Raw genomic sequence first — 22,381 nt, forward strand, 5'->3', positions numbered from 1 at the left:
TCAGTTGGTCCTTGAAAAATATTCTTTAAAAAATCCAGGCTTATTGGTCAGTTGGTCCTTGAAAAATATTCTTTAAAAAATCCAGGCTTATTGGTCAGTTGGTCCTTGAAAAATATTCTTTAAAAAATCCAGGCTTATTGGTCGGTTGGTCCTTGAAAAATATTCTTTAAAAAATCCAGGCTTATTGGTCAGTTGGTCCTTGAAAAATATTCTTTAAAAAATCCAGGCTTATTGGTCAGTTGGTCCTTGAAAAATATTCTTTAAAAAATCCAGGCTTATTGGTCAGTTGGTCCTTGAAAAATATTCTTTAAAAAATCCACGCTTATTGGTCAGTTGGTCCTTGAAAAATATTCTTTAAAAAATCCACGCTTATTGGTCAGTTGGTCCTTGAAAAATATTCTTTAAAAAATCCACGCTTATTGGTCAGTTGGTCCTTGAAAAATATTCTTTAAAAAATCCACGCTTGTTGGTCAGTTGGTCCTTGAAAAATATTCTTTAAAAAATCCACGCTTATTGGTCAGTTGGTCCTTGAAAAATATTCTTTAAAAAATCCACGCTTATTGGTCAGTTGGTCCTTTATTCTTTAAAAAATCCACGCTTATTTGTCTGTTGGTACTTGAAAAATATTCATTAAAAATCCACGCTTATTGCTCTGTTGGTCCTTGAAAAATATTCATTTAAAAACCCAAGCTTATTTGTCTGTTGGTCCTTGACAAATATTCTTTAAAAAATCCACGGTTATTGGACAGTTGGTCCTTGAAAAATGTTCTTTAAAAAAATCCACGGTTATTGGACAGTTGGTCCTTGAAAAATGTTCTTTAAAAAAATCCACGCTTATTAGTCAGTTGGTCCTTGAAAAATATTCTTTAAAAAATCCACGCTTATTGGTCAGTTGGTCCTTGAAAAATATTCTTTAAAAAATCCACGCTTATTGGTCAGTTGGTCCTTGAAAAATATTCTTTAAAAAATCCACGCTTATTGGTCAGTTGGTCCTTGAAAAATATTCTTTAAAAAATCCACGCTTATTGGTCAGTTGGTCCTTGAAAAATATTCTTTAAAAAATCCAGGCTTATTGGTCAGTTGGTCCTTGAAAAATATTCTTTAAAAAATCCACTTATTGGTCAGTTGGTCCTTGAAAAATATTCTTTAAAAAATCCAGGCTTATTGGTCAGTTGGTCCTTGAAAAATATTCTTTAAAAAATCCAGGCTTATTGGTCAGTTGGTCCTTGAAAAATATTCTTTAAAAAATCCACGCTTATTGGTCAGTTGGTCCTTGAAAAATATTCTTTAAAAAATCCACGCTTATTGGTCAGTTGGTCCTTGAAAAATATTCTTTAAAAAATCCACGCTTATTGGTCAGTTGGTCCTTGAAAAATATTCTTTAAAAAATCCACGCTTATTGGTCAGTTGGTCCTTGAAAAATATTCTTTAAAAAATCCACGCTTATTGGTCAGTTGGTCCTTGAAAAATATTCTTTAAAAAATCCACGCTTGTTGGTCAGTTGGTCCTTGAAAAATATTCTTTAAAAAATCCACGCTTATTGGTCAGTTGGTCCTTGAAAAATATTCTTTAAAAAATCCACGCTTATTGGTCAGTTGGTCCTTGAAAAATATTCTTTAAAAAATCCACGCTTATTGGTCAGTTGGTCCTTTATTCTTTAAAAAATCCACGCTTATTTGTCTGTTGGTACTTGAAAAATATTCATTAAAAATCCACGCTTATTGCTCTGTTGGTCCTTGAAAAATATTCATTTAAAAATCCAAGCTTATTTGTCTGTTGGTCCTTGAAAAATATTCTTTAAAAAATCCACGGTTATTGGACAGTTGGTCCTTGAAAAATGTTCTTTAAAAAAATCCACGGTTATTGGACAGTTGGTCCTTGAAAAATGTTCTTTAAAAAAATCCACGCTTATTAGTCAGTTGGTCCTTGAAAAATATTCTTTAAAAAATCCACGCTTATTGGTCAGTTGGTCCTTGAAAAATATTCTTTAAAAAATTCACGCTTATTGGTCAGTTGGTCCTTGAAAAATATTCTTTCAAAAATCTACGCTTATTGGTCAGTTGGTCCTTGAAAAATATTCTTTAAAAAATCCACGCTTATTGGTCAGTTGGTCCTTGAAAAATATTCTTTAAAAAATCCACGCTTATTGGTCAGTTGGTCCTTGAAAAATATTCTTTAAAAAATCCACGCTTATTGGTCAGTTGGTCCTTGAAAAATATTCTTTAAAAAATCCACGCTTATTGGTCAGTTGGTCCTTGAAAAATATTCTTTAAAAAATCCACGCTTATTGGTCAGTTGGTCCTTGAAAAATATTCTTTAAAAAATCCACGCTTATTGGTCAGTTGGTCCTTGAAAAATATTCTTTAAAAAATCCACGCTTATTGGTCAGTTGGTCCTTGAAAAATATTCTTTAAAAAATTCACGCTTATTGGTCAGTTGGTCCTTGAAAAATATTCTTTTTTTCATATTTATCTTTGTATTTGTCTGTTGGTCCTTGAAAAATATTCATTAAAAAATCCACGCTTCTTGTGTTGGTCCTTGAAAAATATTCTTTAAAAAATCCACGCCTTAGCCTTGTTGGTCCTTGACAAATATTCTTTAAAAAATCCAAGCTTATTGGTCAGTTGGTCCTTGAAAAATATTCTTTAAAAAAATCCACGCTTATTAGTCAGTTGGTCGTTGAAAAAATATTCTTTAAAAAATCCAAGCTTATTGGTCAGTTGTCCTTGAAAAATATTCTTTAAAAAATCCACGCTTATTGGTCAGTTGGTCCTTGAAAAATATTCTTTAAAAAATCCACGCTTATGGGGCTTTTGGTCCTGGAAAGAATATTCTTTAAAAAATCCACTCTTATTGTCCTGATAATCCTGGAAAGAATATTCTTTAGAAAGATCACGCTTATTGTCCTGATAGTCCTGGAAAGAATATTCTTTAAAAAATCCAAAATTATCGTCTTCTTTCCTAGTGGAAATCCATGGATCTGAAAGTCCTCCAAAAAAATTATTAAATATTCCAGTCCCTGGCAGTCCTGTTTAAACTGCACCATAAGTCTAATTTTCCGATCATAACATATCCGCCTCTAGAACCATAGTTTCGAATTTTATTCCTCAAATCTACTTGATTGTCCTTGCCGTGATTGTCAATTAGGTAAATTGTAGTGGTTATGACTGGGATAACAACCACCCTAACAATGGTTACAACTATCAAATTTATGGTTTATTCATTAGTTTTGCGTCAACGCAACAGAGAGAGAGAGAGAGGGAGGAGGAGGAGGACGAAAATTTTGTAAACTCTTATAATATCTCCTCCCCTTCCTCCACACTGCATTACATGTACCGCACTATCACACTGCTACCTACAATTTTGTATTTGCAAAAACTTTTATTTGCTCTCTCGTTTAGATGTGAATTTGAGTTTTGTATTTAAGTTGCGAAGTGCCATTGTGTTGTGTATCTTTTCCATGTTAATATGAAGTGTCATTGTGGTGGAAATTGTTTTCTGAAAATTTCTAAGCAATTAATTTCAATAAAATGTCCATAACACTTGGTTTTGCTTGTTTGTGCTGTTGTGTGCAATAAAACATTTGTAAAACTAGGACATGTTACGTGTAGTTTGGGCTGGTGGATGGGGATGTATTGACAATGCCCCGGGATGTTTGTAAAGTTGCAGCTGTGGAAGAGAATTGATTCAATGAATTTTATAATTGAATTATGGAGTGGATGTGGTAGTATATTATCATCGAAAGATAATATATTTATGGTATAAGGACTGTTTGTTTTTAAAAATTGTATATAAGCGTGTATTTGTTAAAGAATATTTTAGAAGGACTATCCAATTTATTATTTGTAGACTTGGAGTTTTTAAAGGATTTTTCTGAAGGACTGTTCAAGCTATGGGAGTGAATTTTTAAAGTGGTTCCCGCCATACAGTCGTGTATTTTTTAAAGAATATTTTTGAAGAGCTTCCCGCCATGTAGGCGTGTATTTTTTAAAGAATATTTCTTAAGGCTATCTATAGGTTAGCTATAGACCTGGAGTTTTAAAGATTTTTTCTGAAGAACTATCCAATCTATAGGCGAGTTTTTAATGAATATTTTTAAAGGAATCTGCAGCTCGACTATGAAGTGGAGTTTTAAAAAAATATTTTTGAAGGACTTCCCGATATAGGTTCGATTTTTTTGTAGAATATTTTTGAAAGGTTTCCGATATATAGGCGATCATTTGTTAAATAATATTTTTAAAACCGGAGAGTTTGAAGACTAACCCAGCTATAGGCGAGGATTTTTTAGGGACTGCCCGAGGATTTTGAAAGAAGTTTAGGTGTTAAAAATACATTTTTTAAATAATTAAGGAATTGAAAGCTATAAGCCTCTCTTTTTTGATGAATAATTTCTAAAGTCTGTGTTTTAAGTAAATCTATATATATAAAAGAGCTTAGTGTTAAGTGATTGACTGACTGACTGGCAGATCATCGCCCAGACGAAACGGCTGAAGCTAGAAGCTTAACATTTTGTGTGTGGGTTGTTGTTGGTGTGTAGGCGTGAGATAAAGCTGGGTTTTTGGAAATTCGAACTAGAAGGGTACGAAAAGTAATAAAATGTACCAAATATGGTACCCTTTGTATTAGGCGAACGGGAAGAGCTAGAATTCTGAAATTTGGAATATGGGTCACTGATGGAAAGTTAGAGGGATGTACAACAGGGTTTTTGAAAATTCGACTCAAAAGTGTACTAAAAGTACTAAACTTTACTAAATTTAGTTCTAATTGTATATATATTGGACATATTGAACATATATAGCTAGAATCTTGAAATTTTATATGGAATACAGGCTGGGAAGTGGTGTTGATGTGTGGAAATGCTTTAAGAAATTCGTACTTATGTTTATAAAAAGTACAAAATGGTACTTTTTGCATTTAGTTGAGTGTATAAAGATGGAATCCGGAAAATCGGAATCAGGACTACTATTGGAGCACAAGATTGAAGTAGCTTTAAAAAATCGTACTTATGTGTACGAAAAGTACTAAATAGTACTAAATTTGGTTCAAGTTGGATTTAGGTGAACAGCTAGAGCTGGAGTCTTCAAATTGCGGAAAAATGACTTTTGAATGTAAGATTGCAGTAGTTACTTATTAGTACGAAAAGTACTATATGGTACAAATGGAGTACAATTTAGATTTTGCTTGAAAGGATAGAGCTGAAATCCTGAAATTTGAAATTAAGATTACTGTTGAAGATTGAGCTATAGAGACATCTTTGCATATTCGTATTTATGTGTACGAAAAGTACTAAACAGCACTAAATTTGGTACAATTAGGATTTGGGTGAACAGAGAGAGCCGGAAACCTAAAATTTGGAATAATGATTGCTGTTGGAATATAGAATTGAGATATGTGTACTAAATGGTACTATATTTGGTACAACTTGATTATTTGAGAACGGATAGAGCTGGACTCCAGAATTTTGGAATTCAAATTCCTGTTGTAGTGTAGGATTGAGGTAGTTTGGGAAATTTTTAATTATAGAAACAAAAAGTACTATCTCGTACTTACGTTGAGCTGAAATTCTTAAATTTGCAATTGCGATTACTATTTATAAGCAGAATTGATTTACATTTGTCAATTTGTACATATGAATATCATAAGAACTAAATTTGATACAATTTGGACTTTGGTGGAATTAAAATTACTCTTAGAGTGTATGATTGATGTAGTTTTAGAAATTCTTACTCATGGGTATAAAAAGTACTTAATGGTACTAAATTTGAAACGATTTGGATTTGTATGATTTCTGGCATTTAGAATTCAGATTACTGTTGAAGTGTAGTATTGAGCTATGGAGAGAACCTTGGAAACTCGAATTTTGTGTACGAATAGTAAATAGAAAATTCACTAAATTTGGAGCAATTTGGATTTGGGTAACGGAGAGAGCTGGTACTAAATTTAGTGGTTGTGATGGTATGGAGGTTGTCTTGAAAATGTGTAATTATGTGTTCGAAAAGTTCTAAATGGAACTGAATGTGGAACCTGTACGATTTCCATATTAATTTTTTTTTTTTTTTTTTTTTTTTTTTTTTGAATTCCTTTTCCGCATACGAAGTAGAGGGCACTTTGCTAGTATTTTTTATAAGAGCTATAAGTTTGTTGCTTTAAGGACTATATAAGCTAAAAGCAATAGTATATCTTTTAATATTTTGTGAAAGGAATATAGTAGCTATAAGAGTTGATTTTTAAAGAACTATAAGAACCATGAGCTTTGAAATTTAAGGGACTATTTTTTGAGAAATACTGTATTAAAGGATGATCAAAGATATAATTGTGATGTTGTATGGAATATTTGTTTAAACTGCAAGTGAAGTTCTTCACGGTATATTTTCTAAGAGACTATTAGGTATACATGAGTATTAGAGCTACAAGTGTGGATTTTTAAGGGACGTACTGTTGCAGCACTTGAAATACTAGCAAGGGAATTCGTTATCCAAGGTCTGGTTTTTTCTCCTCAGCATCAAAATTCAAGAAAATCGTATTCTGTATTAGCTGCATCCACAGAGAATTTGAATACAGCTGAGTAAGCTTATCTGGAAAAACGGGGCTTTTGTTGGGTATGGAAACATCATCAATTCCTAATAGGTATTGATCTTAACTGTGGTACGACTATTCGTGCATAGGCTCCTGCTCTGCTACTAAGGATGATCTCCGAGCTTGAATTTATACCATATTACCAACTGCCTGAGCGACTGCATCTGTTTTGGTGCTGTAAAGAGATACAGGATTTTACAATTTTACCTCTATCTATATATGCCGTTTGTCTGGCCATATGACTATAACATTCAAGTGGATATTGAATTTGGCTTTGTCTCCTCATGAATAAGGACTACTAGTTTACGAAGAGACAGGTCTGAAATTTATTCACTATCTGGTCTATTGTGTGAGAAGTGGTCACAAGGTCCCCAAGTGCTGACGGCCAACGACTTGAGGATACGGTTCCTACTTCTCCCAAATAGCAACGACTTGGAGGGGCTATAGAACTCTACACCCAATATTTTGGGATAATTGATGGACGGAATCTGTTCTTCATCTACCATTATAGTAGGTTCATATGAATTTTTCTACCGTTATCATTGGAAAAATAAATTTCACATAGTTTTATATGTTGAGTTGAAGAATAGATCGAGCTGGCGTAGGATTATAATAGACGTATCGCCTATCTGTTGAAATCACGATATCAATCACTTTAACATTTAGGTCATATATTGTTGATATCCCTGGTTAGTTTTGTATTGAAGCGGCGGTACTCGGGCTGTCGTGCCATTGTCTGTTTTTAAATTTGGTTTCCGGGTTTATAGAGGTTCATAAACCTGTTTGCAGACAAAAATAATAAGAGGTTTCGCTCTATATAAATTGGCTATAATATGACACATCTGTTTCCCGGAGGGTGAAAAACATTTAGGCAGAATTGTATAGAAATAGTTTCGTATCATGGCCAGATCCCATATAGAGGTTCCGCCTCATTTATGGTATTTTGAATATTTAGCACTTCTACCGAAGTGGCTATAATTTGGCAATCAGGGTTGGCGAAGGGTGAAAAACATTTACTCAAGAAATAAAAACCAAGTTATGTTTGGCCCTATCGAACTTGAGGATGACATTTAAAATGTCTGAAATGGTTGGGGCTCCTAGGAGAAATCTCATGTTATTACATCCAATTCGGTTGAACATACCGAAAAAGGCATGAGGAGAAGATGATTTTACTTCTCAAAATACCCAATAGAGGAATTTCCGTTACATGTAGCTATTCCAAAACGGGCTTTATCCATATAAAGCCCGTTTTGGAGTAGTAAGATTTGACAGCCAATGAGAATATAAAATACTAAATTACATTCAACTCGGTTGGAAAAAGTATAAGGATGTGTTATACAATTAGAATCCAAAATACCGAATTACTGCATAAATCGACAAAATTTCGACTATTGGGGTTACCGTGACCCAAGTTTCAGGGTAGACTCCATACCCTGAGACTTGGGTCAATAAGATCCCAAAATTCCAAGTTACAGTGAATTCGATTGAAAAACGAATCCCAAAACCGCAAATATCGAATAATGGAGTTACATTTATATTGGGACTACATAAAACGTGGACCAATATATTCCATTTGCAATATTCCTGTACAAAATTTCAGAGCTCTATCTTAAATATTGCGATGTCTATCGTGATTTCAGCAGATAGACGAACAGGTTTGCTTAAATTGTTATAGAATTTTATTCTGATCAAGAATGGAGGTGTTGATGTGTTGGAATCAAAATATTTTACAACCCACCTTATGGAGGATGTTCTATATGGTTCTATATATTTCCCATATTGAGGTTCGGCCTAATTTTTTGAATTTGGAAGGTTGTCGTTATAACAATTTCCTTATTTTGAACCGGAATGGCCAATTAAGTAAAGTTTGTAAAAAATGCTACTTTTCTTACCGAAGTTACTGTAATTTATCAATTTGGGTCTTGGACAGCGAACTCACCTCTATACAAAATAGTTAAGTTATATCAATATGTTGACATTCCGGTATTTTAACATTCCGGAAAAAATCCTCTTCCCAAGAACAAATATAGTAGAGGTCAATTTTTCGACATTGTCCCTATAATTTACAATGACATAGTTCCATAAATGTTTTGACCTTCCGTGGAAGGTATCAAAACTTCCACGAACTTAACGAAATTTTTTGGCATTTCAAGAAGTCATATTACTACATTAAGCGTGTTTTTATACCCTACACAACTATGTTGTCAGGATATTATAGCTTTGTGCAGCCCCAAGAGTTTGTCATATCTCGACTAGCTGAGTCGATCTAGACATGTGTGTCCGACCGCCTGTCCACTATATTTTGTAAACACGATACAGGCCACAGTTATGGACCAATCTTCACGAAATTTTGCATGTAGGATAGCTTCGGCCTAATGAAGACATGTAGGATAGGTTCGGCCTAATGGGAAAGATCGGATAATATTTAGAGGATGAAATGGACCAATTACTTAATTTTTGTCGGTTTTTCTGGTCGCTTCAGAGACCGCCATTATGGCCCAAACATCTCGAATTTTTACATGGAGAAGGGTATTGGGCCAAAGAATAAGCATACCTGTTTTGATAAAGATTGGTCAATATATAGCGGGTCAAATGGATCCATACTTTTTTGTGAAAAAATAGAAAACTGTGCATTCTATGGCGTATATATTTACTCCCGAAGGACATAGACCCAAGAAATTCATAGTATATTCAAAATTGGTGGTTGGCCTTTAAATTAATACCAATTATATTGTTGTATGTGCTCGGATGTGGGAGTTACACATAAATATTCGCAGGTATCTCCGTATTCGTATATTATTTAGTAACCCATTATCACTCTAGAGAGCGGAACTATATCGCCAATCGATTTGAAATGCCTATAATTTTCGGTCATGATCAGATAATAATTTTGGAATGAATTGGACCGAAAACTTAAATTTTTGTGTTATTTTCGAGTCGACCTATAGACCACAAATGAAAGCCGAACATCACAACACAACCCACGGTGAAGGGAATCTGGACAATAGCTGTACTGAATACTCGTAATATTCGGAAAGTATGTCAGTGTGAGGAAGATGTGCTGTTTACTTCTAATCGGGCAAGAGGGTGCAAATATCACGAAATGTTGCCCAGGCTCGGAATAAACATCAGCATATAATTTGAGTTCCTTGGTTCGTATGGTCGGCCCCGTCCGACAATACTGCTCGGCTCACTGGTTTTAAATTATATTTTTCAAAGAGTATTTTCTTTGAGATTTTTGGACCAAAAACCTGAATTCTTTTAGGAACATTTCATTGGATAGTCGAATCAAATTCCATCAGACAAATAATATATAAGGCAAATAAGCGTAGATTTTTAAAGTATTTTTATCATATCCATTCTTTTGTAAAATTTATCTTCCGTTTATCGCACTATCATATCTATATCATATTATGCCATTGATTATTTTATAATTCAGGTGTATTATTGAATGCTAAGTAACAGCTGTTCATCCAGATGCTGCTGCCATACAATACCTATAATTATTGATACATTAAAAATAATGGCAAAATACAAAACACATACATATTTCGCATAATAACACATTTATACGCGAATTCTCATATATTCTCATAATAATAAACAATAGTAATTATATGTGTGGTAGATAACTTATAGTTACTGGTGGCGAATGAGCTATAATGAATGCAATGCACGATAGCAATTATACGCCATGGAGTACCTGATATTGTTGATACACTCGATGAAATAATTATAATACTCTATATTTATGTATATGGGAATATATTTTTCTATAAAATATAAATTCGGAGTATTTCCTTCGTATTAGGTTTAGGAAAACGGAGGCCACGAAAGAATGAGGATGAAGCTGTTATATATGCGAGTTTTCCAGAAATCATAATATAATTTTTTTATATTTTACAAACTAAAATTTGAGTTAAATAATTTACACTTTAATTCCCTGAAGTCCTAGAATTGAACTAAAAAATCTCTTCATGAAGGAAATACGTTGCGGTAACCACATTTACCTCGATCAACAAGCAAACAAACACACACCTCAAATAAATATTTATTTTGTTCATTGTTATTTCCCCTATACACGAACGCACTAACACCCACACACCATACAGAGACACACCACATCTACACATGCAAACATAAAAACCATGAATGTTTTACTTATATGTTTGTTTTATCATGTTGTTGTCGTTGTTTTTTGTTATTTTTTACAGCAATGTAATGTTAATCCATGCACACACGGTGGCACCTGCTGGTCCAGTGGTGATTCTTTCTATTGTGCTTGTCGCCCGGGTTACACGGGCACTATGTGTGAAGGTGAGTACGTTGTGATGATTTTTTTCCTTTTGTTTTTAGAATGCATACAATGTCTGCGGGCATAACCATGGATATGGGTCAAGCGATGCCAACAACAACAGCAACACCATGTCATGGAAATAGGGAATGTTTATTGGGGGAGGTTAGTTGTGCAAACATTATTTACAAATGACCCGCAAAATTCTTAGTAAAAATTATGTTGAAAAATACTAAAAGCCATATAAAAACAAGTATTTGCTTAAAATTTTAATGAACTCTAATGGTTCGGTGTTGTAGTTTATTACACAGCAATAGGTGGGGAATATATGTTGAAAACTAACTCATTTAAAATTCATTAAAATATTGCTGAAAATTTAATGAGATTTTGGGTTTAGAAAAATAAATGATTAGCTGAGCTGAGGCATATGGTTCCAAAAATAATAGATTGCGTTATCAACTCCTTTGGACAACCTTTTAAAATATGCAAAATGTCAACACGAAGATTTCAAATCTATTTTCAAACAGGGAGGATTTTTTGACTGGTGTCCCAATAGACGGATTGAATGGAGACTCCAAAAGGACTACGGGACAGTCCCGTAGTCCTTCTACAAAGTCTTAATTCAGATCATTCAGAAAAATGTTCTCATCTCATACACAAATTTATATTTCAGATATTCCATAAAAATTCCTGCAACGATATATTTATCTTCCAAGGACCAGAAATACAAAATTTCAGTCACTTGAGAAAATGTTGTGTAGAGAAACTGTTGTCACTTCCTTGAAACAATATTTTTCCAAAACACCAAAGAAGCTTGGATTTATGTAAGAATATTTGTTGAAGGCTTTAAACAGGGCGTGGATTTTTTAAAGGCTATTTGTCAAGGCTCTATAGAAGGCGTTAATATTTTAAATAATATTTTTTCTGAAAAAGGCGAGGACTTTTTAAAGAATATATTTTCAAGGCCTATGGAAGGCGTGGATTTTTAAATAATATTTTTTCAAGGCCTATAGAAAGCGTTAATTTTTTTAAGAATATTTTTTCAAGGTTCTGAAAAAACGTGGACTTTTTAAAGAATATTTTTTGAAGGCCCTTTAGAAGGTGTGAATTTTTCAAAGAATATTTTTTCAAGGCCCTATAGAAGACGGGGATTTGTTGACGAATATTTTTTCAGATCCTGTAGAAGACGGGGATTTGTTGACCAATAGTTTTTCAAGATCCTATAGAAGGCGGAGATTTGTTGACGAATATTTTTTCAAGATCCTATAAAAGACGGGGGTTTGTTGACAAATATTTTTTCAAGTCTATACATTCGGCTAAATTTCGGCTAAAATTCAAAATACCGAATATGGTTCCTAGTCTTTATAGACGAAATAAAGACTCTATATAGATCACCTGTCAAGACTGTAATCTGATCATCTATACAGACTACCTTTAAATCACTTATAAAGCTCCTTAGCTCCCTTCATTAAGGACAAGGTAATGGGTCTATAAATATTATATGTCCTTCAGCTTGTCTATAAAAGACTCCCAGGGCTTCAGCTTGCTTATAAAGATCCTGTGCTTCAGCTCATTTTTTAAAGATTTCCTAGCCTTCAGGTAATCTATAAAGACTCCTTGACTTTCAGCTTTTCAATGAAGACTCTCTGGTTTTCAAATCTTTAAAGACTCCTTCGCCTACAGCTTGTTTATAAAGACCCCTTGGCGTTTAGTCCGCCTATGTAGACCCCTTTTCCTTCAGCTCGCCTAAAAAGACTACCAGACTTTCAGCTCATATATAAAATCTCCTTAGCATTCACCTCGTATTTTAAGACCCCTGGTCTTTAGCTCGTCTGTAAATATTTCCTGGCCTTCAGCTCTTGTATAAAGACTCCCCGGTCTTTAGTTCACTTGAAAAAAACCCCTGGCCATTAGATCGCCTATAAAGACTCCCTGGCCTTCAGCTCTTCTATAAAGGCTCCCTGCTTCAGTTCTTCTATAAAGGCTCCTTGGCCTTCAGGTCGTGTATAAAGACTTCCTGTCCTTAGCTCGTCTGTAAAGACTCCCTGGCTGTCACTTCGTGTATTAAAAATCCCTGGTCTTGATATCATCTATAAAGACTTCACATCTGTAAAGACTCCCTGGCCTTCAGCTCATCTGCAAAGACCCCCTGGCCATCAGCTCGTCTATAGAGACTCCCTGGCCTTCAGTTCGTGTATAAACCTCCCTGGTCTTCAGTTCATCTGAAAAAAAACCCTGGCCATCAGCTCACTTATAAAGACTCCCTGGCCCCCTGCTTAGTTCTTCTATAAAAGCTCCTTGGCCTTCAGCTCGTGTATAAAGTCTTCCTGTCCTTAGCTGATCTGTAAAGACTCCCTGGCTACTAAAAATCCATGGTCTTCATCTCTCTCTCTCTCTCTCTCATCATAAAATCTCCCTGGCCTTCAGCTATAACGACAATCTGACCTTCAGCTCGTCTATAAAGACTCCCTGGACTTCCCTGTCTGAAAAGACTCCCTGGCCTTCAGCTCATCTGCAAAGACCCCCTGGTCTTCATCTGCAAAGACCACCTGGCCATCACCTCGTCTATAAAGACTCTTTGGTCTCCAACTCGTCTAAAAACTCCCTGGACTTCACATCGTCTGTAAAGACTCCCCCTGGCCATCAGCTCGTCTATAGAGTCTCCCAGGCCTTCAGTTCGTGTATAAAGACTACCTGGTCTTCAGTTAATCAGAAAAAAACCCTGGCCATCAGCTCACTTAATAAGACTCCCTGGCCTTCGGCTCTTCTATAAAGGCTCCCTGCTTAGTTCTTTTATAAAGGCTCCTTGGCCTTCAGCTCGTGTATAAAGACTTCCTATCCTTAGCTCGTCTGTAAAGACTCCCTGGCTGTCACTCCGGCTATTAAAAATCCTTGGTCTTCATCTCTCTCTCTCTTCATAAAAACTACCTGGCCTTCAGCTCGTCTATAACGACAATCTGACCTTCAGCTCGTCTATAAAGACTTCCCTTCGTCTGTAAAGACTCCCTGGCCTTCAGCTCATCTGCAAAGACCCCCTGGCCATCACCTCGTCTATAAAGAATCTCTGGTCTTCAACTCGTCTATAAAGACTCCCTGACCTTCAGCTTGTCTGTTAAAGACTCTTCTTCAGCTCGCCTATAACGACTCCCTGTTTCAGCTCGCCTTTAAAAACCCTTTGCCTTCGGCTCATCTGTAAAGACTTCCCTCGCCTACAGCTTGTTTATAAAGACCCCTTGGCGTTTAGTCCACCTATGTAGACTCCTTTTCCTTCAGCTCGCCTAAAAAGACTACCAGACTTTCAGCTCATATATAAAATCTCCTTAGCATTCACCTCGTATTTTAAGACCCCTGGTCTTTAGCTCGTCTGTAAATATGTCCTGGCCTTCAGCTCTTGTATAAAGACTCCCCGGTCTTTAATTCACTTGAAAAAAACCCCTGGCCATTAGATCGCCTATAAAGACTCCCTGGCCTTCAGCTCTTCTATAAAGGCTCCCTGCTTCAGTTCTTCTATAAAGGCTCCTTGGCCTTCAGGTCGTGTATAAAGACTTCCTGTCCTTAGCTCGTCTGTAAAGACTCCCTGGCTGTCACTTCGTGTATTAAAAATCCCTGGCCTTGATATCATCTATAAAGACTTCACATCGTCTGTAAAGACTCCCTGGCCTTCAGCTCATCTGCAAAGACCCCCTGGCCATCAGCTCTTCTATAGAGACTCCCTGGCCTTCAGTTCGTGTATAAACCTCCCTGGTCTTCAGTTCATCTGAAAAAAACCCTGGCCATCAGCTCACTTATAAAGACTCCCTGGCCCCCTGCTTAGTTCTTCTATAAAAGCTCCTTGGCCTTCAGCTCGTGTATAAAGTCTTCCTGTCCTTAGCTGATCAGTAAAGACTCCCTGGCTATTAAAAATCCATGGTCTTCATCTCTCTCTCATCATAAAAACTCCCTGGCCGTCAGCTCGTCTATAACGACAATCTGACCTTCAGCTCGTCTATAAAGACTCCCTGGACTTCCCTGTCTGTAAAGACTCCCTGGCCTTCAGCTCATCTGCAAAGACCCCCTGGCCTTCATCTGCAAAGACCACCTGGCCATCACCTCGTCTATAAAGACTCTTTGGTCTTCAATTCGTTTAAAAAACTCCCTGGCCTTCAGCTCATCTGCAAAGACCCCCTGGCCATCAGCTCGTCTATAGAGACTCCCTGGCCTTCAGTTCGTGCATAAAGACTCCCTGGTCTTCAGTTCATCTGAAAAAAACCCCTGGCCATCAGCTCACTTATAAAGACTCCCTGGCCTTCGGCTCTTCTATAAAGGCTACCTGCTTAGTTCATCTATAAAGGCTCCTTGGCCTTCAGCTCATGTATAAAGACTTCCTGTCCTTATCTCGTCTGTAAAGACTCCCTGGCTGACACTTCGGCTATTAAAAATCCTTGGTCTTCATCTCTCTCTCTTTCTCTCTCTCCCTCTCTCTTCATAAAAACTACCTGGCCTTCAGCTCGTCTATAAAGAATCCCTGGAATTCCCTTCGTCTGTAAAGACTCCCTGGCCTTCAGCTCATCTGCAAAGACCCCCTGGCCTTCATCTGCAAAGACCACCCGGCCATCACCTCGTCTATAAAAACTCTCTGGTCTTCAACTCGTCTATAAAGACTCCCTGACTTTCAGCTTGTCTGTTAAAGAATCTCCTGCCTTAAGCTCGCCTATAACGACACCATGTTTCAGCTCGCCTTTAAATACCCGTTGCCTTCGGTTCATCTGTAAAGGCTTCCTGTGTCAAATCGTCTATAAAAACACCATGCTTCGGCAATGGTTAACCTTCCGACTTTTTGTATATCATTTTGACGACTTCTATTAAAAACTAATAACAAAACTAAGTTAGATATCTGATATTATATTTTTATATTAAATTGCAAATTTCATCTAACACATATCCCGATATGCCCATTCAACCTCATATATCCCAAAAATATATCTCCATATATTTCTATACATACACATACATATTTTAGTTGATATATTTTGCTGAATTTTATTTCTATGTGGTTTTCACAGGTATCGCTGTTGTTATGGCTTCGGTCTAATATTAATTTTATTTTTATTGTGTGTTATTTTGTTATTTTTCTAATGAAAAACTATTCATTGTTGTTTTTATGCCAATTTTTACTTTCATGTCGGACTGACTGCCTGCCTGTTGTCCTCCTCACGATTTGTTGCTATGGTTTGACCTCCATTGTATGGTTACGCTCTGCTGTTCCTCTCGTTCACATCTGGATAATGCAACCCACACACACACCTACCTCCATGCAGATGAATTTGTTGTGGAAACGGTGGTTAGTTCCAGTGAATTTATGGTTGACGATACGAGTGTTCGGAATTTTAATGATAAAAGTTTCGGTTCATCTGTTGTCCTGAAAAGTCCGATTGAACTGCATAATGCCTATACAGCAGCGATTGTATTGGCATTGGTTATATTTTTCGTGGCACTTTATGTAAGTATACCGATAAACTATTTGGAAATTATTGAATCTATGAGTACTGGAAGGGAATATAAAATAAGGGCGTTAAGCAATTACCCCATTTTTTCGGGCCATAATGAAATAAAAATTATTGTCTAGCCTTAATAAAATTTGTAATATAATCCAAGTCTGCCAACGATTTTCAACAGCAAACATTGTCCATTTTATGTGGGTCATTGTCAAAGGATATACTTATTCACCATCCTCTCACACATTGTTGTCTCTCACAATCCACTGTGGCCTTTTTTAATTACTTCGACTTTAATAAATGACATTTGAGGTCCCTTCTCTGAATAGAGAATTTAATGTAGCTCTCTGCCAACATATTATGTGGTTTTGGTTTTGCAGCTCAAAAGCAAATGTTAATTAGATTTTTATGGACATTATTTAATGTTGTAAATTAATTTTTGTTCGTGGTGTTGGATTAACTACGCATTTACATACACACAAACGCAATTTCTAGATGACCTGGTGGAGAGTTTTATAAACGAGCTAAAGGGAGTCTTTATACAGACGAGCTGAAGGCCAGGGAGTCCTTATAGACGAAATAAAGGTCGGGAAGTCTTTTCAGACTTTTGAAGGCCAGAGAGTTTTTATAGACGAGCTGAAGGTCGGGGATGTTTTGCAGGTGAGCTGAAGACCTGGGAGTCTTTATAGAGGAACTGAAAGCCAGAGAAGCTGATTCAAGGACTGTTTACAGACGATCTGATGGCCGGAGAGAAGAACTGAAGCAGGGAGCCTTTATAGAAGAGAGGAGGTGAGAAGGTGTTTAAAGACGTGTTGAAGGCCAGGTAGTCTTTACAGGCAAGCTAAGGCCCGTGGGTCTTCATAGACAAAGCTGAAAGCCATTTAGTCTTTAATGGCGAACTGAAGGCCTCTATAGACGATCAGAAGGTGGGAAATAGATTACCTGAAGCATCAAGTGTTTATATACGAGCCGAAGGTCAGGAAGTCTTTATAGACGAGATGAAGGACAGGGAGGCTGTATAGGCGAGATGAAATACAGCGAGTCTTTATAGGAGAGCCTACGGCCGGAAAGTGTTTAAAGACGTGTTGAAGGCCAGGGAGCCTTTAAATACGAGCTGAATCCACGGCCCTCGTCTTTATAGACGAAGCATTAAGTTCTTATAGACTAACTGAAGGCCAGGGATTCTTTATGGGCGAGGTGAAGGACAGGGAGTCTTTATAGGCGAGCTGAGGGCCACGGATTCTTTATAGACGTGCTGAGGGTCAGGGAGTCTTTATAGACGAGTTGAAGGCCAGTAAGTCTTTATAGACGAAGTGAAGGCCTGGGAGTCTTTTATAGATGAGTTGAAGACGATGAGTTGATAAGCTGAAGGTCAGTGGGTCTTTATAGGCGAGCTGAAGGCTAGGAAGTCTTTATGAACAGGTTGAAGGCCAGAGGTATTTATAGACGAACTGAGGCCTGGTAGTCTTTATAGCCGAATTGAAGGCCTGGGTGTCTTTATAGCCGAGCGAAGGCCAGAGGGTCTTTATAGCCGAATTGAAGACAAGGCGGCATTTATAGACGAGCTGAAGACCAGGAAGTCTTTATAGACGAGTTGAAGGCCTGGAACTAAGACGAACTGACGCCTGGTAGTCTTTATAGCCGAACTGAAGGCCTGAGTGTCTTTATAGCCGAACGAAGGCCAGAGGGCCTTTATAGCCGAACTGAAGACAAGGCGGCATTTATAGACGAGCTGAAGACCAGGAAGTCTTTATAGACGAGCTGAAGGCCAGGAAGTCTTTATAGACGAGTTTAAGGGCTGGAAGTCTTTATAGACGAATTGAAGGCCACGGAGTCTTTATAGACGAGCTGAAGGCCAGGAAGTCTTTATAGACGAATTTAAGGCCACGGAGTCCATATATAGGAACGGATAGCCAGGAATTATCTATAAACTAACTGAGGGCCATAAAGTCTTTATAGACGATCTTAGGGCCAAGGGGTCTTTATGGACGGACTAAATACCAGGAGTCTCTATAGACGAGCTGAAGGCCGAAGGTGTCTTTATAGACTAGTCTTTATAGACTGCATTCCATGGGGCTTTATAGACGAAGGAAGTCTATATGGACGAGCTAAGGGCCTTTATAGACGATCTGAATTCCAGGGCGCCTTTATAGACGAGATAAATTCCAGAAGGTCTTTACAGACGATCTGAAGGCCAGGGGGTCTGTATAGACGAACTGAAGGCCAGTGTGACTTTATAGACAAGCTAAAGGCCCTGGAAGTCTCCATAAACGAGCTGGAGGCCATTTTTCAAAAACTTAAAAAATTATGAATTTTTAAAATATTTGAAGAATTTTTTTTTCAGAAACCGACACAAGGCGTGCATTTAAAAAATAATTTTTCAGTGATATGATACAAGACGTGGATTTTCCACAGTATATTTTTTCAATGTCCAATACAAGACGTGGAGTTTCTATAAAATATGTGTTCAGCAATATTTTTACCTTTATGTGTGGGTAGTACCCGAAGGAGTGAACTCCCTGCGAGAGCTACCGTGCGCACCATTCAACCATACAGACGGGCGGAACGATGAACATTTGTCGACTCCAAATTTTCTGAAAAAGATTTGATTCAAAGAAAAATTGGTTTTAAAACCAATATTTCAATGAGGCATATTTTTGACGCAGCTAAGGGTACATAACCTCATTTTCTATAATGCTCAGGGTATAAAAATGGTTACCTATTATAGTGCATATAAAAATATATTTTTAGAAAGTCTACATCTCTTATAGTATATAAAAGATTTGTATCAAAATTCGTTCAACATTTTGTATTGCCTCGAGGAAACAAAACAAATCTGTATTCTGATGCAAAACGATTTGAATATGCAGTGAATTTCCCACTGCCGCAATTTCCGTCGACTCAACTGTACGGCAATTATAATATCCTTTTAGGCATATTTAGTTGTTCTTGTTGTTGTTTTTTTCCTGACGCATTGCAAAAGCTCTCAGAAAAAATAAAACTCATTTCTTGTTTTCGAGCACAAAAATAATGATTTCCTATTTTTTCTCTCTCTCTCTCTTCCTCTTTTCCCTCTTTGCTTTTCTTTTTTAATTACAGCTTACCATATGCCACTGTAAAGTGAATCAAACGTATCGTAAATTTTCAACACGAACCTATGGTTTTCTGCCCATACTGGGCTTTCGTTGGCGCACCAAACAGGCAACATCGAAAATTAGTCGACACTGGCTGAGTGGCAAGGGACTGGGTGGCGGCGGTGCGACGGGCGCCAATGCAATGCGTGTTGCAAGCAATTCAACTTTATCGGCGCCATTACAGCGTAATAGTGTTGGACATTTGCCAACCGCAAATGCGTCAACGGCAGGAGCAACAGCAGCATCATCGTCAACAGGACAACAACAGCAGCAGCAACGCCATCATCATGTTGGCCAATTAAATGAACGGCCCTTTCAGCGTCATTTGGCCATGAACTTGGAAAACGATATGTATTATACAGTAGATTTTAGTGAAAATTCCCAGCATTCACCGTTGATACAGTGAAACTTGACGACACATTTTATCGGTGATGTTGTGGAAGCTGATGACGATGGTGGTGATGATGTAGATGTGAGCGTGAATGGCGGTGTTGATGGTGCAAATAGTCGTAGCCATAGTTGTAGAGGTGGAATTGCGGAGGCGCAGAGACGCAAGGGACGGTGGCCATTGGGCAGGATGGCAACACTGCCAATACCAGCAGTACAGTTTGCTCATTATAATATTCGACCATATGCCAGCCAGCCTGGCAGTCATAAGTCTTTGATGTCGTTGACTATGGGCAAAAGGAAAACAACTGCTGGCATTGACTGCAACCGAACTGATGATGTTGATGCCGATGATGTTGGTAGCCGTTCTGGTCGTCGTTGTCGTAGTGGTAGTAGTAATAATAATAATAATTGGTTAGTTAAATTTACAAAGCGTACTTATTAAATGATTTTTGTTGCCATTTTTTGTATAGCTTTCGTTCGTTCGTTTGTCATTCATTCGTCCGTCCCTTCCTTTCCAGGCTGCACAAATTTTCCTTTTCATATTTTTTCCCATATTTTTATTTTTTGTTGTTATTTTCATGTAATGCCTGCCTATAAGCCATTATGAAGAATGAATAAAAAACACGCAATTGAGGGCAACTAACAAAATAAAGAGAACGAGAAAGAAAATTAACAACAACATAAACAAATCATTTCCAACCAACTAAATTTGTGGATGTTAAAAGAAAATTGTTTGTTAATATTATGTTCATGGCGCAGATGATGATGCTGATGTCGTCTTCTTGCCACAGTTCATTAGCCTAAGAGCGATTTGTGATTTTATTTTAGAAAATTGATTTTGAAGTGGATTGAACTGCAAATTATTGCTTGGATGAGCCAATTAAATGTCAATTTGATGTGATGAGTGGTACTACTTGTTGTGGGTGTATTAAAGGAACAGAATATTGTTATTAAACGAATCGTTGATTTAATTAATTTTCTTATTAATCGTCAGTCTATTATATTTAAAATATAAGGATATGAAAACAAATACTAGTGAAAAATTGGAAATTATGTTAAATTTCAATATCTTCAACATGGGTTGGCAATTAATTAAAAAAAAAAGAATTAAAGATGTGTGTTCGTATATCATTCACCATAGGAAGGCATAGAATTCTGTGAATACCAAAAAGTTAATGTTTTGACTTCTAGGAGGATATAAAGTCTCCGTATGGTTGTATTTTCCTTCTTCAGAACACAATATAAAACATGTTATTTCAATTGTAAAATAAAACCAGTGAGCGGACGCGGGCCGACCACATGATACCCTACACAACTTCCACGAAATACTAACTTCTTGTGGATTTATATTCTGAGCTTGGGTAATATTTCGTGATATTTGAACCATCTGGATCAACTAGAGGCCGACAATTATTACTAATGTTCAGTACAGCCCATCTAATTACTTGTCCAGATTCCTATCCCTTGGTTCCTATAGATCGACTCGAAAAAAACACAACAAATTAAGTTTTCGGTCCACTTCATCACAATATAATTATCTGATCGTCACCGAAAATTAAAGGCGTTATCCTTGAACATAACTGGAACTTCATGGAACATTTTAAAGCGATCTGCGCTATATTTCCGCCCTCTAGTAAGATAAAGGCTTACTAAATAATATCTGAATACATAAGCACCTGTAAATGTTTAAGTGTAACTCCCACATTTGAGTACATACGACCATATAATTTTTATCAATTTAAAGGCCAACCACTGCCCTTGGATATACCAACAACTTTTCGGGTCTATGTCCTTCAGGTGTGAATCTATACGCTATAGAATACAAATTTTGTAATTTTTCACACAAAAGTCAGGGTCCATTTGATCCGCTAAATATTGACCGATCCTTATCAAAACAGGCATGCTTATTCTTTTGCCCGATCCCCTTCTCTATATAAAAATTCACTATGTTTGGGTCATAATTGCGGCCTCTAGAGCGTCCAGAAAAAACGATAAAAATTAACTATTTGGTCCATTGCATCCCCTAGACATTAACCGATCTTTACCAAAAACAATAAGGGTCTTCATTGGGCAGAACCCATCCTACATGCAAAATTTCGTGAAGATTGGTCCATAACGGTGGCCTGTATCGTGTTCACAAATTATAATAGACAGACGGACGGACACACATGTCTAGATCGACTCAGTTAGTCGAGATATGACGATCCGTATACTTAAAGGTGGGTGCACAAAGCTATAATACCCTGAGGGTATATTAGTTTTGCTTTTACGTTTGTAACGCATCGAAGTAATCATTTCCGATCCTATAAAGTATATATATTCTTGATCAGCGTAAAATTCTAAGACGATTTAAGCATGTCCGCCAGTCCGTCTGTCTGTTGTAATCACTCTAGCGTCTAAACGAATTGAGATAGAGGCCCATAGAGTCGTCTTTTGTCTGAAGGCAAGATGTGCTATATCGGTCCACGTTTAGGCATAGCTCCCATATAAGGGTACCCCCCCCCAATTTTCGG

General features: G+C 36.9%; 1 protein-coding gene across 1 annotated transcript in view; it reads left to right on the forward strand.

The window, feature by feature from the left end:
* The window catches only part of LOC133328422 (neurogenic locus notch homolog protein 1-like), a gene marked incomplete at its 5' end in the record, with an annotated part of 31,598 nt that extends 11,674 nt beyond the window's left edge, over nucleotides 1–19,924 (forward strand). The window contains 3 exons of the mRNA XM_061536991.1: nucleotides 10,791–10,893; nucleotides 16,168–16,349; nucleotides 19,444–19,924. Of these exons, the coding sequence (XP_061392975.1) occupies nucleotides 10,791–10,893; nucleotides 16,168–16,349; nucleotides 19,444–19,884 (726 nt within the window). The remainder of the gene's footprint in view (nucleotides 1–10,790; nucleotides 10,894–16,167; nucleotides 16,350–19,443) is intronic.
* Nucleotides 19,925–22,381: the final 2,457 nt, after the last annotated feature.

The sequence above is a fragment of the Musca vetustissima genome, unplaced genomic scaffold (assembly GCF_032173495.1).
Source record: "Musca vetustissima isolate MV318-11 ecotype Yass unplaced genomic scaffold, APGP_CSIRO_Mvet_v1 utg83596, whole genome shotgun sequence".
NCBI classification, from domain to species: domain Eukaryota; kingdom Metazoa; phylum Arthropoda; class Insecta; order Diptera; family Muscidae; genus Musca; species Musca vetustissima.